The 17135-nt window shown below is 34.4% G+C and overlaps 2 protein-coding genes and 1 pseudogene across 4 annotated transcripts; 1 reads left to right on the top strand and 2 right to left on the bottom strand.

Annotated features, from left to right (window-relative positions):
* Positions 1-504, bottom strand: LOC139868691 (uncharacterized). The gene has a single exon (XM_071857024.1). The coding sequence runs from the start codon at positions 502-504 to the stop codon at positions 1-3; it is 504 nt and encodes a 167-aa protein (XP_071713125.1).
* A 3065-nt stretch (positions 505-3569) lies between these two features.
* Positions 3570-9631, bottom strand: LOC139865847 (uncharacterized). 3 transcript variants are annotated; one of them, XM_071853952.1, is made up of 6 exons: positions 8624-9631; positions 5934-8170; positions 5721-5778; positions 5248-5334; positions 5035-5076; positions 3570-4076 (listed from the first exon to the last, which is right to left on the bottom strand). In XM_071853952.1, the coding sequence occupies exons 1-2, from the start codon at positions 9174-9176 to the stop codon at positions 6135-6137; spliced, it is 2589 nt and encodes an 862-aa protein (XP_071710053.1). In that variant the 5' UTR covers positions 9177-9631; the 3' UTR covers positions 3570-4076; positions 5035-5076; positions 5248-5334; positions 5721-5778; positions 5934-6134. The 3 variants fall into 3 exon arrangements, with proteins under 3 accessions (XP_071710053.1, XP_071710054.1, XP_071710052.1); XM_071853953.1 differs by having other exon boundaries at positions 5224-5778; XM_071853951.1 differs by having other exon boundaries at positions 5248-5778.
* Positions 9632-11002: 1371 nt separating this feature from the next.
* LOC139865848 (protein NRT1/ PTR FAMILY 8.3-like) lies at positions 11003-13648 on the top strand (annotated as a pseudogene).
* The last annotated feature ends 3487 nt before the right edge of the window (positions 13649-17135 follow it).

Below are 17135 nucleotides of genomic sequence, written 5' to 3'. Positions count from 1 at the left end.
CTATGGATTTCTAGTACGTGGACAAGTATTCCTATTGTGACCTTCAGTTCTGCATATACCACACTTTGGAGCTTGCTTTTCACGTTCATCCATCTGGTTCTTCATACGTTTTGATTGCTTCCGCCCCCTGTGCTTAATCAATCTTGATGGATCGGCCATAATTTTCCATTCTATATGTGTCCAGTAGCTCGCATCTCTTAATGGATTAAAATGATCGCTATATTGCTCTCTCCATGTAGGAGTTGTATACTTTTTACTGATTTGTTTATTTATATCCTCGTTTAGATGGCTACATACGGAAATGGCATGAGAGCAAGGTAATCTTTGGTGTTGCCAAATACCACATGAACACCTTTTCTTTTTAAACTCCACTGTGTAATCAGTGCCACCTTCTCCACTTCTTTGATAAGTTGAATGAACCTTGTAGATACCTTGTTCTTCGTGATAACATGTTGTTTTGTAACGTTGAGCTCTTTTTGCCCGTTCGTTAAAGACGTTGAACATGAACTTTGAAAGTGGTGAATTACATAGCCTTGCTTCTCGACTCAGCAATATTTGTCATTATGTTACCCCAACGACTCTTCTGACTGTCCCTATACACAGTCTATTTGCCTATATCAGCATCTTGCAAATATTGTCAAGCCTCAACACTAGCTTGTTTGATGGCTCGCAAAGCATTCTTGTACAATATTTGATTTGTTGTTGAACCGACTGTCCAACACAAGTGTTTGAGTGATTTCACTTTAGTGTATTTGCTCAACAAGTTGCTACGAATGTGGCGCAAGCAGTACCTATGTTCCCAACCATATGTTTGAGCACCCATTGCATGTAAGATACCTTGGTGTCGATTAGAGATGACACACAACTTTTCGTTTCCAATAACATTTTCTTGGAGCATTTGCAAAAACCAAGACCAACTTTCGTTACTTTCTTCATCAACTAGGGCAAAGGCAATAGGTAAAATTTGATTGTTAGAATTTTTGGCAACCGCTGTTAACAGTTTACCCTTATAACTACCTTTCAAATGGGTGCCATCGATGCAAATCATTGGAATACACAGTTTAAACGCTTTAATGGCTGGACCGAATGCCCAAAACACAAATTTAAAGGTGTCGAAACCTTCATAAATTTCATGTCCATTTTCAAACACAACAATTGTGTCTGGATTGGTAGTAACTAATTCATTTACATAATTTGGTAAATGAATAAAGTTACTTTCCCAAGTTCCAAACAATCGTTCGATTGTAATACGCCTAGCATTTCATGCTTTGCCGTAACGGATATCCACATGCCATGTATTTTTTTATTTGGGCTTGGATGTTGGCAACATGATAAGCAACGTTCACACATATTTGATGTTCAATTTCAGTAGCAATTAAGCTAGAGGTTAAACAACGATTGTTGTTTTCTGATACATGTCCATAACACGTGTGTTCATCTTTCCATTTTGTTATTTTTCATACCTTAGATCGATTGTGAGACGAACCACTAACACTCCAGGCACAATGGTATCTTTCTTGTGGACCCTTAAAATTTGAGCTAGTTGTTCTACAATGTGCTTGCCAATAACCCGGCTTGCTTTGTGTAACAACTATTTCTCTATTATGGTGTATATTCCATTTTTGAACAACATAAATAAGTTCGGATTTGTTCTGGAACACCATTCCTTTGGAAATAATACCGATCTCCTTATCATAAAAAAACCCATGAAGCTTCTTGGTCGTCATCGTATGGAAAACTATTACTACCTTCACCTTCATTAACAAACCCAAAACGTGAAACTGGGGCAGGCTCCAATTGTGGTTCCACTTGCTCTTCTCTATCTTCATCACCCGAAACATTATCTTCAACGCTATATTCAGAAACTGTATCGTCGGTTGCAGTAGACATACCATCATCTGGGTCTACTACATTTTCTACTTCGTCTCTTCGTTCTTGTTCATCTTCAACAACTGTTGAATGGTAGTTTGATGTTGATGGACCACCCTGCAAAGTTTGAATAAGATCAATATAACCCGAACCTTGGGTGGTTGAAAAAACTTCCTCAAACTGAATTTCAATTTGAGCCTCGTAATTTGGATCATTCTGAGAATAAAAATATATTGTTTTCAAAGTGTTATCATCAGTAAGTTCACTTTTCCATTCATTTCCATTGAAAAGAACCCACAAGAACATTTTTAACGTGTGTGATCTTTGACTCACACCTACATAATTATACGCCATTTGGTTTAACTGCATACAGTTAACCTTAATTGTCAACACAAAACTCCTTCTAATCGTTGTGTTATCACCAGTAAGCCAACCATTTTGAAATGAAATTTGCCCCCCCCCCCCAAAGAAAATGAACCATGAATGGACGAATTATAGACTTTTTTGTAATTATTGATGTATGAAACTGATTAAGATTAGTTTGAATTGTGTTGTTGGTGTTTGAAACTGACTTTGAAATGCTTGAATTGTGTTCTTGGTGATGTTTGTGTTTGAGTCCATGATAAGGGTGATATAAATAAATGAAAAAAGATGATAAATCAGATTTTGACATGACAGGTTAGCAGGTTTCAGTCCATAATTGAGACTAAGGTTGCAGGTTTCAGTCCATAATTGTGACTGGCGATGCAGACTGCAAAACCGAAGTTTGAAACTTCGGTTTTGCTGAAAAGCCTGCAAAACCGAAGTTCCAAACTTCGGTTTAGGGTTTCTGCTGACAGACCACACAAAACCGAAGTTTGAAACTTCGGAAATGGCAAAACCGAGGTTCCAAACTTCGGTTTTACCATTTCTGCAACGAATTTTTCATTTTTTCCAGTTTTGAAAGTTGGTTTAAAATTATTACCATTTAAAAAAAAGTCAAATATATTTATTTATTTTTTTGAAACCGCAATTTTATTTATAACAAACAGGCCCCTAGTGAGACACGAAATAACAGCGTACACCTTGCTCTACGAATCCTTGTTTGTTTGCCAACCAATGAACCAGGCTCACCAATCATTCCATTTAGTAAATAAAGGGAACTTAAAATCAAGCCACATACCAACCATCACCCAAAGTTGTTTAGCCACACTACATTCAAACAGTAGGTGGTCTAAAGTCTGATAACTACTGCGATCACAAATGGCACAGCCCAAGCTTTCAATCCCGATACCTTTCGCCGGTAAATTGAGCCTAGTGGGAAGTCTATTTCTAGATACTCTCCACATAAAAATATTAGCCTTTCGTGTGTTTTTCTGTTATGGCTACGTTTTAAACTCCGCATGTTGCAAAGGGTGATTGTCGTGTTTTGTGTAGTGTTGTAAATCTCCTTATTTCTCCCAGAGATCTCGTTTTTGGAACGCAGTCGAGATGAGATGTCCATCTCTCGAGATTTCTCAGTCAACAGGGTCAAACTTGGTCAAAGCCACAATTTATCGGATTTTCTCGGTCATTTCTTGAATTTTCTCATAAAATTTAGTAATTTCTTGGGTTTTCTCACTCATTTTTTGAATTTTTTTTTTATAAAATCTTGTAAAAGTATATATAAATATACAAATATTTATAGTTATATTTATATTAAAAAACTGAAAAGTCGGTGTAATTCGACGTCCGAGATCCCCCGAAACCGACTTTCTTTTCTAACAAAATCAACCAAGCCTAACCGGTCACGACATGTTGATATTGATTGAGTTGGAGGGACTTTTCGATCTGTTTTTGCTCTTCTTTTTGGCCTTTGGGCTTTTTTTAACTGTCCAACTCAATGAGAAATTTCCGCGATGCCAAGAGCCCGAGATCACCCCAAAAATGTTCAAATGAGATCTCCCCGAAGTCCGACTTCTCCAACCTTGATTTTGTGTAATCACCATGTTTGATTACATACATATATATCATGTTTGTGAAAAATGCATGGTGGAAGTGATCCGGTAACCATGTTATCATGCATGATGTTAGCTTTAGCAGCAACAAATATTGTTGTTTTACACATACGCGTTATAGCGCGTGCTACAAAAGATTACTGTTCCGTATATACTGCAAAAGATTAGTATTGGTTTTAGCAGCAACAGTTATTGTTGAATCTTGCAAATCTTTTTCCTTTTCGGTGTCATCTGCGGGAAAATAGGGTTGTGTTACTGCGAGTTTAATGGTGATATAGTGTTCATGTTGATTACATATGAGGTTTACCTAACTGTTGTTAAATTCTAACTCGTACATAATAAAGAAAAAATTAAACCCCATGCATAATAAAGAACAAAATTAAAAGCAATAGGAAATACTAATGTTAATTAGAAAACTATAACAACAAACGATTCAGATATGCTACAGGTACTTTAAGAAACACACAATTAAAAAAGAGGGGTAAAACATTAAAAATTACAAAACAGAAAACAGATCACACAAAGAGCAGAAGAAAACATTTAAGCAGGTTTATAAGAAACATGCTTTAAACAATCACTATAAACACACACAGATAAAATAATAACATGACTTTTTTATTTGACTTCTAAATATTAATGATCATCCATGGCAATTTTTGTCTAACACTAAAATCACACTCACAATTGCATATAGACAATAAACAACTATACAAAAGTTTGCAAGTTTCTCAATTTATTTACAAGTATGAAATAGCTTATACAAGCTTAAAAGCAACAAAATCGAAGCATTTCTAACACTGCTAGCCTTTATTTTTTTCATTCAATAAAATACTTGGTGTGCAAGTAAAAATTGATGTTTCGATTACAAGATGGTTCTTAAAACTGAAGAGAATTTTAGACACTTATCAAGCAGTTTAGGATTGACAATACATGAAATGGCAATACTTACCAATTACCCTTTCTTTGCATTTTTCTATACGACATGATATTAATTAAAGCTAATGTGCACCAACAAATCATATTTAGCATGAAAATCAAACACTATTGTAAAACATTTAAACAACCCATTAGCAACAACAACAAATTAACCAAGAAAACTAAATAAGTGAAAGACTTTTTAACCAAGGAAATTAAGATATGAAAAAGATGTAAATAAAAAGAGTAATGATAATATAAGAAAGTTTATTACCGTAAAACAGTCAGATGAAAGCATTCAATTACAGAAGACAACCTACAACAATATCATCAACCCAAATAAAGAGAAACGATTTAATTAATAAAAACCATTCAAAATTAGAACTAAACAACGTTGGTCAAAGACGCATAATAATACAGATTCAGTTAACAAAAGTTAAATACAGTTAATGAAGGTACATACAGTCAATAAGAGTCAGCTACAAACCTTCAAAGGTCGAAATGGGCTGAATGTAGCGGTTTGATGGCAAACTTTGCACACACACACACATCACCACAAAGCGCTTGAAACCGACTTGAACATTTGGATTACATAAAAATAAGATTAGAACCAAACATTTACAGAAATATAAAAGAATTTATTTGATCATGTGAAACATTTCATGACGAAATTTTTAATGTCAAAACTATTAGGAAGGGGAAAAAAAAGCTATGAATATATAAATAACCTCTAGCAGTACAAAATGTGTCACTATCTGTAAAAAGCCATACCTAAGGGACACCAAGACATGCATTTACTACGTGTCAACAATCATTATGCATATACAAATTATTAGTTTACACTATAAGTGTACTTATTTAATAAGATTATCATCACAATTCCAACTTATTTTATACCATGACACCAAATATGTAAAAGAGCAGATAGTTTCAACAGTAATCGGTCAAAGAAAAACAAACCGGCCAATCTATCGATTCAGGTCTATCAGGAAAGATCACTTGCAACACTGAGTGGGACCTACAAAAAGAGTTAAAGATTATATTGATGTGCAAGAAGTGTTTCATGTCCCGAAGAACTGCATGTTGTGACCTCATCCCATATTGTACAGCTACACGACCCGCCCAATTTGCCACATGCAAAGATAAAAAGTAAACAGAGTATAAATTACTTACTGCAGAATCTGTTGGATAGGCATATAGAATATGATAAATTTCGGGAAACGAGCTTCCTTTTTCTTCAGAGAGATTCATAAATCTAGCCAAGCATTTAAACGGATCCTAAATACGCAACTCATACCGTTTTCCTTTAAAAGGTCGATCCAAAGAATAACAAATATCATCCAAATGTTTATGGACAAAATCTTCAATATATATTTAAGAAATATCTAATCCACACTTGATCATATTAGGGAGTATCTCGTCTACCGAATGGAGATCGCCAGCTAAGCGAAACGCATACAACATCACCATATAAAGCTGATGATCAGGAAAAACGCCATTAACAAACATCAAACTGAAAAAAATCTTAGCTTCATTCGTTAATCGTCTTTTACACAATCGATTAATAATCGAACTATAATCTCTAATCGTTACATTAAATCCCATCTTCATCATTTCAATAAACACAACCAATGCTCTATTCACATCCCCCTTTACACAATGTGCTTTAATAAGTATAGTATAAGCCGCTTTTTTTAACCGAAAATTACCCTTATGTAAATTCATAAACAACTTATCGGCATCATGTAAATTACCATACACACACAAACCATTAATAAGAATATTATACGTAACCGCATCCGGCTTCAAGTCCCGTGTTATCATTTCGTTATGTAACTCAAACGCTTTTCCTATTTTACGCGCTTTACAAAAACGTTGGATTAAAACATTGTACGAAACTTCATCGGGATACAAACCTCGCGAAAACATTTCATTAAGAACAATTAAAGATTCCTTAAGCTTCCATTGTATACAAAGACCTTTTATAATTACCGTATACGTAACGTTAGTCCGTTCTACACCGTTCGATACCATTTCCACCTCCAAATCACGCATCGCTCGTAAATTTCGCTCTTCACAAAAAAAATTCATAAGTGTCGTGTACGTTACAACATTAGGTACTAATCCATGATCCTTAATCTTATCGAAGGTCCTTAACACCTCGTTTAATTGTCTACTTTTGCAAAATCCATAGATTAACGAATTAAACGTGACGATAGTAGGATTAATCCCTTTCTCTATTATCTTATCAAACAAATGTAACGTTTCACAAGTCATACCGAGTTTCACGTATTTATTGATCATGATATTGTAAAGAACAATATCCCGATTATCGCAATTACTAGATAACGTATCGAAATACATCCTTGCCTCCGATAACGGTCGGGTCCCACAGAGGCCGATCAAAATCGCCCGTTGCGAAAACGTTGCCGGAAATATCTTCTTACTAAACATTTCAACGTAAAGTTTACTCGCCATTTTAATGTCACCTTGTTTGCATAGATGATATATGACGATCGAATACATGACATCATCTGGTTTCAAACCGACTATTTCCATCTCATACAACAAAAACAAAGCTTTTTCAACAAGGCGAATCTTACATAAACTACTCACCAAAACGCTATACGATATATAATTTAGGTTATATCCATTTGAAATCATCTCGTCTCGCAATTTAAGGCTTTCATCAACTTTGCCAGCCTGGCAATACCCGCATATAAGTAACGTATATGTAATACTATCGGGCTTCAACCCGTTTATCACTATTTGTTGCATCGAATTAAGTGCCCCGTTAATTACACCGAGTACACGAAAACCTTTAGAAATCGTGTTGTATGTTACTACATCGGGCCCCACACCATGTTTATCCATGTCATACGTCAATTTCAACGCGTCTTCAATTGAACCCGCTAAACATAACCCATTAATAAGAATATTATAACTGTATGTATCAGGATGTACTCCAAACTTCAACATTAAACACAAAATCGATTGCGCGATATCAATAAATCCCAATTTAGAGAAACCTGACATAATAGTATTGAACGAAACAACGTCGTTTGTTTCGTGAAGATGAGTCACCGCTTCTTGCATCATAGATTGCTTACACAAGGTGTCTATAAGTATGGAGTTTGTTTGTTTGCTCGTTTGGACCCCACTTTCTTTGATGTCGTTGTACACATCCAAGATGATATTAGAGTGTCTTAAGTTGTACAATAGGCTGATGTAAGTCAATATTGATGGCTGAATATTCAAGTCTTTCATCTTAGCTATAACGTAAAGAGCATCATGAACCATCTCTAATTTAGCGTATGCAAATGCCAACATGTCCCAAACGATTTCATTAGCATCCCAACCCTTAAAATGTGACAAAAGTAGCTCACAATGTGAAGGCCCAGAACCGGCGCCTATTAAAAAAACAACAAACACAAATGTTGATTAACATGTACAAAAATATTACTCCGTATATAACAAGTATTCTTCATATACATTTGAAAGCAATTCAGTAATTGAACCTCACAAACGTTCCATTTTTATGTTTTCAACAATGACCAAGTGTAACATTCAAGAAAGTACGTTGCTAGTAGAAATTTTCTAACAGCAACGCTTAGGGCTGTCATTAAGGTGCATTAAAGTGTTGTACAAAGTAGTTAATGTTGACTTTTACCTGACGGCTATTATAAAGTACAAGCCCTTTTTACACTTAACGACAACCACAAGGGCTGTCATTAGAAAAATCCTAAACATTGTACTAGTTCAAGCACTTTTAGTAAGTTTAATAACTAAATTGATTAATGTGAAGGTCATGGCAATTCCTACAATTTTCATCTACATATATATTAAATTAACAAAAAAGGTACCATCTTGTTGCAGCATTTGAATGAAACTCGATCGCAACGGCTTAAGTCGTCGTTGACTAGCCAACGAATGAGCAATAACAAACTGAGAAACTTTCGAATGCGGAAATTCGTACTCATTCTTCAACGATTCGGGCATTATGTCAGCATACCAATTTTTCCATTCCTTCACCAATTCCGGTTGTTTCAGGTTATCCAAACCGTTACTTTTCGTTTCAACCACATTGATCTCCTTATTCAAATTGTGTACCAACTCCAGAATTTCATCAGTATCTTCTTCTGTAGATACAATCTCTTCAGCAGCAGCAGCTGAACTACTAGCAGAGCCCTTATAATACCCATGTAACAAACCTAGAGAAATGCTAAAACTCCCAAAAATAGAATCACCCAAGATACAATTTTGTCGAATACCCTTGACTCCGAATGATGAATTATGATATGGGTGCAGCTCAAAATGTCTAATTTGTGAAAGAAATTGGGTTTGTTTATATATTTTTCTGTCAGCAAGGGGTTTTAGCTTGTTAATTGAAGGCCGATTACATATGTTTCTCCACATGCTAATTTGGGGCTATTTATAAGAAATTAAATGGATTTGTAAGCATGTATGTATAGATAATAAGTATAGGAAAATAATATTACCAGGATGCGAAAGTTAAAGTCTTTGAATCTGAGGGGTTTGTGTTTGTGAGGGAGGTAATGTGATAGAAGCGTGGCGCTAAACCCTTCTAAACCTATTTTTGTTTTCGCCAATTCTTGCAGCCAAATACGAGTATTTTTTATTCAACTGGATTAAAAAAAAATACTCGTATTCTTTATTCACATCAAATTAACATTCGCAAATTGATTTAAAATCGGATATTTCTAGTTTGATTTTGGATAGATTTTCACCGGAGGTGATGTCGTCTTCAAATCGACGTGTTGATATGCGTTTTTTAGAGCTTCAAAAAACCCTAAAATTAGCAGGGGTAGAGCTTCGTGTTAATGGTGGTGTCGAAGTTGCTGAATGTGCTACCTTACCTTAGGTGCGCGTGTGAATGTGCCTCAGCCTTCAATCTTTGTTGTACGCTGTAACAGAAGACGTGAGATCAGAGAGGCTGGATACAGGTTCTTTGGATGGGGCTGAGCCCACTGTTTCTTATGGGCCGATATGTGCAAATGATGGGCCGAAGTAATACTAGATCATTTGCAAATAAGTATCTTGGTAAGTTTATCAATTTTTGCATCTTGTGATGTGATATCTATTTTTTTTTTTTTTTAAAGGCTGTGATATCTATTTTTATAAATATTTATGTTCAATTTTTTTTATTTTTTTTTCGTGCTGTGATGTGATATCGATGAAAATAAACAACCATAAACATAAACCAAGAAGATAATATGGGGAAGACATATATAAATAATAAATTAAGCCCCTAAAAAGTGGAAGATATCAAAGAAAATAAGAACTTAATTGTGTATTTGGCACGGTTTGATTGGCTAATGAAGCAAGTTTCTTTTATCGTAAACAACAAACCAGATTCACTTGCGCCTGAATCACGCCTTCTTTTGTTTTATATTATTATACGATACCATACGAAACACCCCAAAAAAGAGAAACGTGAGCTGAGTTGAGTTTTGAAATCACAAATGGGGGGCGTTATGAAGAAGAAGACAGATTGCTGTTGGAAGATCTACTGATCGATCGAGGTCAAATTTGTTCATCTCTAATGTCATTTATTTATTTTGATTTTTTATATTCTAAGCTTATTATTTTTAGATATAGATTTTGCTGCTAGTGAAGACATTAGGTCAAATTTATTGCTCGAATCTAATTGCATTGGCTTTTGACTTCTAATATTGTCTGATAATCAAAACTTGCGATGAATCTAATTAGATGTTGCGGTTACTGATTATTTGATGATTAGTATGGTTAACGACAAATAGCCTAACCTCTGTTAAACAATTCTTTCTTTCTTTGAAAAAAAAAAAAAAAAAAAAAAAAAAAATGCTAACTGAGAAGAATTGGGGATTTAGGGTTATTGAGACCAGTTCATGAGTTTATAGCCTCCAGCTTATTGCTTATTTCAAATCTATCAGCTCAAGTGTATAATCTTACACGCAGTTGAAAGTGATCTTATCGATTTTTTCCCGAATTTCAAATTTCAATAAGCTAAACACTACCAGTATATAATAAGTTTTTTGTATGATTAAAGTAAACAAAAGAGGATAATTAGCTAAATTCCCTTTCTAGATGAATACTATATATATATATATGGACAAATTGAACTGATATGGCGCGTATGGCATTAATAATGCAATCGTTTTATTAAATGGTCCCGTCAAAAAACACTGCAAAGCACAAATGGGTTTACTTTGCTTCATATATATTTGCATTGTTTTGTACTCATGCAGAATGAAAGTAATCTGTATACAGGAGATGAGTCAGTAGACATTAAGGGACAACCCGTTTTAAAAAGCAATACTGGAAACTGGAAAGCATGCCCATTTATACTTGGTATATTTTTTTCTTCCTTCACCTTAAAAAAAACATAGTTTCTTTCTGTTTTTTTAACTGATTTTGAAACGGAAACAGGTAACGAGTGTTGCGAGCGCCTTGCGTATTACGGGATAGCGACTAATCTCGTCAGCTACCTTACTAAAATATTACATCAAGGAAACGCTGTTGCTGCAAGTAACGTTACTACATGGCAAGGAACTTGTTACCTTACTCCACTTATTGGTGCCGTTTTAGCAGATGCTTATTGGGGAAAATATTGGACTATTGCTGTCTTCTCTATTATATATTTCATAGTAATTATCAAACTATCTAATTTAATTTCTAACGTTCTCTTTTATTTTTGGGTTTATATATCGGTAGGCCATTAAATTTATAGTTTTGTTTTCTAGGCCACCTGTATTTGAAAATGATTTTGTAGACCAGTCAACTTCATTTGTGGTTCCATATACACCAAAATCGAATAAAAATCATCGAAAATATGTAAAAAATGCCATTTTTCTTGTATTTAAGGAAAAACAAGTTAGTTAAGAAAACATGTATATTCGTGGCATTTTTAAATTTACTGATGAGGTTTTAGTCAAATTTGGTATATATGAAACAAAACTAGAATTTGAGTGGCCTACAAAATCATTTTCAAACATGGGGCCCTACAAAATCAAAACTTTAAATTTGGTGGCCTTCCCATATATAATCCCTTTATTTTTTGTGAACTGTTCATCTTACGTGATCAAGCTCAATAGGGAATGTGCACATTGACTCTGTCGGCATCGATTCCTTCTTTAAAACCAGCTGATTGTGTGGGCCCGCATTGTCCAGCCGCTACCTTTTCTCAGTACGCATTTTTCTTTACCGGGTTGTACCTCATCGCTCTTGGAACTGGCGGGATCAAACCATGCGTTTCATCTTTCGGAGCCGATCAGTTTGACGATACCGACCCAAAAGAGAAAGTGAGAAAAGGGTCGTTTTTTAACTGGTTTTATTTCTCAATCAACATTGGGGCGTTAGTTTCGGGTACGTATATAGTTTGGGTTCAAGAAAACAAAGGATGGGGATTAGGGTTTGCGATTCCTGCTTTCTTTATGGGCGTTGCGATCGTTAGTTTCTTTTTAGGAACACCTCTTTATAGATTCCAAAAACCCGGGGGTAGCCCGATTACCCGAATGTGCCAAGTTTTGGTTGCGTCGTTTGTAAAAGGAATCTGCCCGTCCCGATCGATAGTTCTCTCTTGTTTGAAACTCCCGATAAGGTTTCTGCAATTGGTGGAAGCCGAAAAATTGTTCATACTGATGAGCTACAGTAATTTTCTCAAACTTATCTTTAGACATTTATTGATACCCCATATGTCCCATTATAACTGTCCGACTTTTCAAAGTCTCTATTTTCCAACTTTGACTTTAAATATTTTCATTTGTGTTGTATAATATTTTATGAAAATTATATAAATGGATTGCGTTTTAAATGTGTTTTCAATAATATAAATTTCATCAAGTGTTATATGACACACATAAAGAAATTTAAAGTCAAAATTGAAAAATAAAGATTTTCAAAAGTCAACGGTGTACACTTACAATGTGACGGAGGGGAGTATTTCCTTGTTTATTGATTCTTTCTATTTTTGGTTTGTATCTTTAGGTATCTCGATAAAGCTGCAGTTGTGTCACCTACCGAAATCGAAAACGGAACCTTCTCCGACTCTTGGAATTTATGCACCGTAACACAAGTCGAAGAACTCAAAATCTTGATCCGAATGTTTCCAATTTGGGCAACCGGAATCGTGTTTTCCGCCGTTTACTCACAAATGTCAACAATGTTTGTGGAACAAGGTATGGCAATGGACCCCACAATCGGATCCTTCACCATACCCGCTGCTACTCTTACAACATTCGACGTCATCAGTGTCATCTTCTGGGTCCCGGTCTACGACCGTTTAATCGTACCTATAGCCCGTAAATTCACAGGTCAGGGTCGCGGTTTTTCCGAATTACAACGAATGGGTATCGGTTTATTTCTTTCAATTTTTTGCATGTCGGCTGCAGCGTTAGTTGAAATTAAGCGTCTTGATATTGCAAAGTCAAACGGTTTGGTCAACCGTAATGTTGCGGTGCCTATGAATATCTTTTGGCAAGCGCCACAGTATGTTTTTTTAGGTGCGGCTGAAGTTTTTTTCTTTATTGGTCAGCTTGAATTTTTTATGATCAATCTCCTGATGCGATGCGTAGCCTTTGTAGCGCGCTTTCGTTGCTGACGACTGCGTTGGGGAATTATTTGAGCTCGTTTATTTTGACGGTGGTGACTTATGTTACTGCGCGTGGTGGGTCCCCTGGTTGGATACCGGATAATTTGAATGAAGGTCATCTTGATTACTTTTTTTGGCTTTTGGCTGTGCTTAGTTTTTTGAATTTGTTGGTTTATATTTTGTGTGCCAAGTTATACAAGTCAAAAGCGGATTCATGATCGGCTTCTTTATGTTACAAATCATGTAAATATTGTACTCTACTTTTTTTTCAGTTGATTACCACATTAATATGCTTTAATTAAATGCAAATTGTAATCCTATGTTAGTAACATAGTTGGCTAAACCTGACTTCAAAACTTGTGGTTTGAGTAGCTTTTACTATTAGTACACACCTTAATCATCTTCATTAAGACACTGTATTGTTGATTAGCAGATTAACATCAGATGGCTATGGTGTTTTTGTCATTCAGATAAGCCTTCTGCTAACCCTATAGGCTGTAGTTGACCCATGTATAGATTAGGATTAGTCGATGAACACTTTGAATCTCTCAAATAACCACAATTAGCATATCAATAAACGATCTGAAATATCGAAAAGCTAAGCGTTGTGACTGGAAGTGGAAGACGGTGAACTCTCAATAACAGGGATTTGAATCAGCTAGAATAAGATCGGCGTATGAGTCACCATTGTATACATTTGAGTCAAAGTTAAAACATTTTTAATGAAGTGAAAAGTGCAGAAAATGGTGGAGTGAATATGGACAGGTGAAGTATCAAATTTATTTTATTTCTATTTAAACAAATTATTATAGTAGAATTTGAAGTAAAACATTGTATAACTGGTGTTATGTGTGAAGGATGTTTTTTGTAAGTCTACCCAGAGTAAAAGGGAAAATCGATTCTCTAAGTGTGATATATATTAGTTACTAGATTTTGAGCCCGTGCGTTGCACGGTTGTCAAAAAATATTTAAAAAATAATTCCATCTTCCTCTAACAGTTAGTTAGTGGTAGTTTGGGAGTAAATCGCATGCAACATTAAGGTTTAGGTCAAATAGTAATAGCAAACAACATATATGCACATATAACTAACGTTCATGATATTGGAAAAAGAGAATCAAATGGTGAAATAACTAATATATGGTCTGTTTACATAAGTTGACAAAGCATACAAACTGCATTCCAAGCTAAAAGACATTAATTTTTAGTCATACCCTGGAAATACTTATTAATCAAAGTGAAAGTTTCTTCATATAATTTTTTTCCTACAACATTAACTACATGATCAATCAACCAAGCTAAATGAAATCACTAAACCCTTCAAGTAGATGTGATTTGTACATTGACTACATAAAAGTTGATTTTGGGCAACTCCATTAACCCATTCCATTCTTTTAACACAAATCACACGTAAAAGTAGTTTTTTTCCATGTACCGGATATGACATGAAGTGAAGATTATTGTTATCCACCACAATCTGACACCTTTCCCTGACAAAGATAAATACAGATTCATCATTTGCATTAAAGTTATTTCGTATTCTCCCTAAGAAGACCTCACTAAGTAACCAAAATAAACAATTCCAGAGTACTACATACATTAAATTACCGTAATAAAACAAAAGATCACCTCACTCATCAATTTTCACAAAAGAGCCGTGAAAACAAAACATGTTACAACATTAAACAAATAAATGTTTGAAATGTACATTTAGTAAAAAAAATAGAAATAGAAATAGAAATTACCTTGTAAGACATTGAGGTCAGGATGTTGTAGAACTGAACATTATAACTGGATGATTATAATTAATATAGTAATATATATTAAAAAGTTACCTTGAAAAGCCATACGATCATCAAATTTAATAATACGATGATACGTATAACATCACCAACTTTTCAAATGATGCTTCGACCCTGCTCATCCAAGCTTGACCTTACAATCAAAACATTGAAATTAATTGATTTACTCCTTATAAAACCAAGTAAATGACCCATAAAACTCCAAGACAAGTCAAAATTGGGTTTGTTACATGCCATGCTGCACTTTTATTTATCTAGATGTTCATCTGCAAGTCATCAAAACCAAGGTCCATAAGTCAGAAATCCAGAAAAATCTCCAACTAAATATTAAAAGCCTAAATCAGTATCACCTATATAATTTACTTGCTTAACAAATTAGATAGTCTTTTTTTTTTTTTTTTAAAAAGGCAAACTCACACACACCATTAACACGAATATTTACAACCACGAATATGTCTCAAGTGAGATTTGAACCCTCAACCTCTTGGTTGGAGGGCCACCACGATACCGCTGGGCCAAATGCCCTTTGGTAACAAATTAGATAGTACAATCAATTCTAGACGACATATGACATCATATGAAAGGAGATGGTTTAAATCGTGTAAACCGTAAGATCGAGTAAAAAGCAAATAATGATTCGTTGCACATAGAAGGAAATTGAGCTAACGGGGAAAAACAATGTTTTAAGCGATTATCAATACAATCAAAGTAAACATTCCATCATTCACAAACTTGGATGGTTTTTACATCAACTGCATTGCTAGAATAATCAAAACCAACAGCAAAAGATACACACAAAATCACTAGTAATCAAATACATACACTTATTTACTTAAAGATAAAGAAATAAAACCTGATATGATTTATAATTAGTTATGATAAGCTTATAGGTGATTAGTTAATATGAATCAGTTCAAATAAATGTACCTTTATGGAATGCATTGAATATAACGCCACAATCATCATGAGTTCGAATTTAACCTAAGACTATATTGTATTACAATACGACTGTTACAAAATTATTCACTAAAACAATAAATCTAACCCTTGAAGTGCAATGGTTGGAACATGTTTAATATCATCGCGAATCTGTATGGTGTTTTGAAACCCCAACGGGTGGTGCAAATCGGTATCAAAACCCATCGATATGTTGTATCAAAACCCGAATATAAAGAATCAATGATGATCGTACCTTGAGATCGTGAAAGTTCGGAATCGAGGACTGAATCGTTCACCTTTGAAATAGCCAGATAGGTTTTTGAGCATTGCTAAAACAAATTCACTAAATCCCTAATTGGTATTGCAAATGACGTACGAAACTTGGAATCGTGAAAAACGAAATTTGATTAACCGATGGTTGAAATTTTAAGTTATCATGAAATTTTATCACGCGTTAATCTTGAATTACTAATCAATAATTGGAAAATCAAACTTAAATTATTATGTTTATTTTAATAATAATGATCAGAATTAATGATAAAAAGACACGTGGATTTGACACTTGGAGTAATTTGCTGTAATTAAGGTACTAATGACATCTCAAATAAAATAAACTCTCTTTTATATATATAACTATATAAGACTAGCTGAAGACCCGCGAATTCACGGGATTTTGTGAGAGTTTATTCACGATTAATGTTTATAATAGATGTATTAAAATAAAACAATAGTGTTATTTGTCTCAAATAAAATTGAACATTTTGTTTCAAAAACAAACAGATACATAGGTTTTTTTTTACCTAAGTCACATACCTTTATTTGGCCCTTAAACTACATTAGGTTTCAAAGTATCGCACGATTGGATCTTTGTTTAATTATTTGAGCCCCAACATGTTTGCAATAAAAATAAAAATTAAGAAATAAATATCAAACAATAGAATTACAAACAGATCAATACATCATTCTATGACATCCTTGTAGTTACCTTAAAACTCCTTTTATAGTTTGCTCACATTGTTCAAAGAATTTCTGTCTTACATGTTCGG

Source organism: Rutidosis leptorrhynchoides, chromosome 9 (assembly GCF_046630445.1).
Source record: "Rutidosis leptorrhynchoides isolate AG116_Rl617_1_P2 chromosome 9, CSIRO_AGI_Rlap_v1, whole genome shotgun sequence".
In the NCBI taxonomy this organism is placed as follows: domain Eukaryota; kingdom Viridiplantae; phylum Streptophyta; class Magnoliopsida; order Asterales; family Asteraceae; genus Rutidosis; species Rutidosis leptorrhynchoides.
The sequence above is the reverse complement of the archived record's forward strand: the minus strand, read 5'-3'. Positions and strand labels throughout refer to the sequence as shown.

Bases quoted from the DNA above. Each gene is read 5' to 3' on its own strand.
- LOC139868691 (XM_071857024.1), bottom strand. From the start codon at position 504: ATGTTCAACGTCTTTAACGAACGGGCAAAAAGAGCTCAACGTTACAAA.
- LOC139865847 (XM_071853953.1), bottom strand. From the start codon at position 9,176: ATGTGGAGAAACATATGTAATCGGCCTTCAATTAACAAGCTAAAACCC. The intron at 8,171-8,623 runs GTACCTTTTTTG...TTTTTTTAATAG, and splicing joins TCAAATGCTGCAACAAGATG to GCGCCGGTTCTGGGCCTTCA.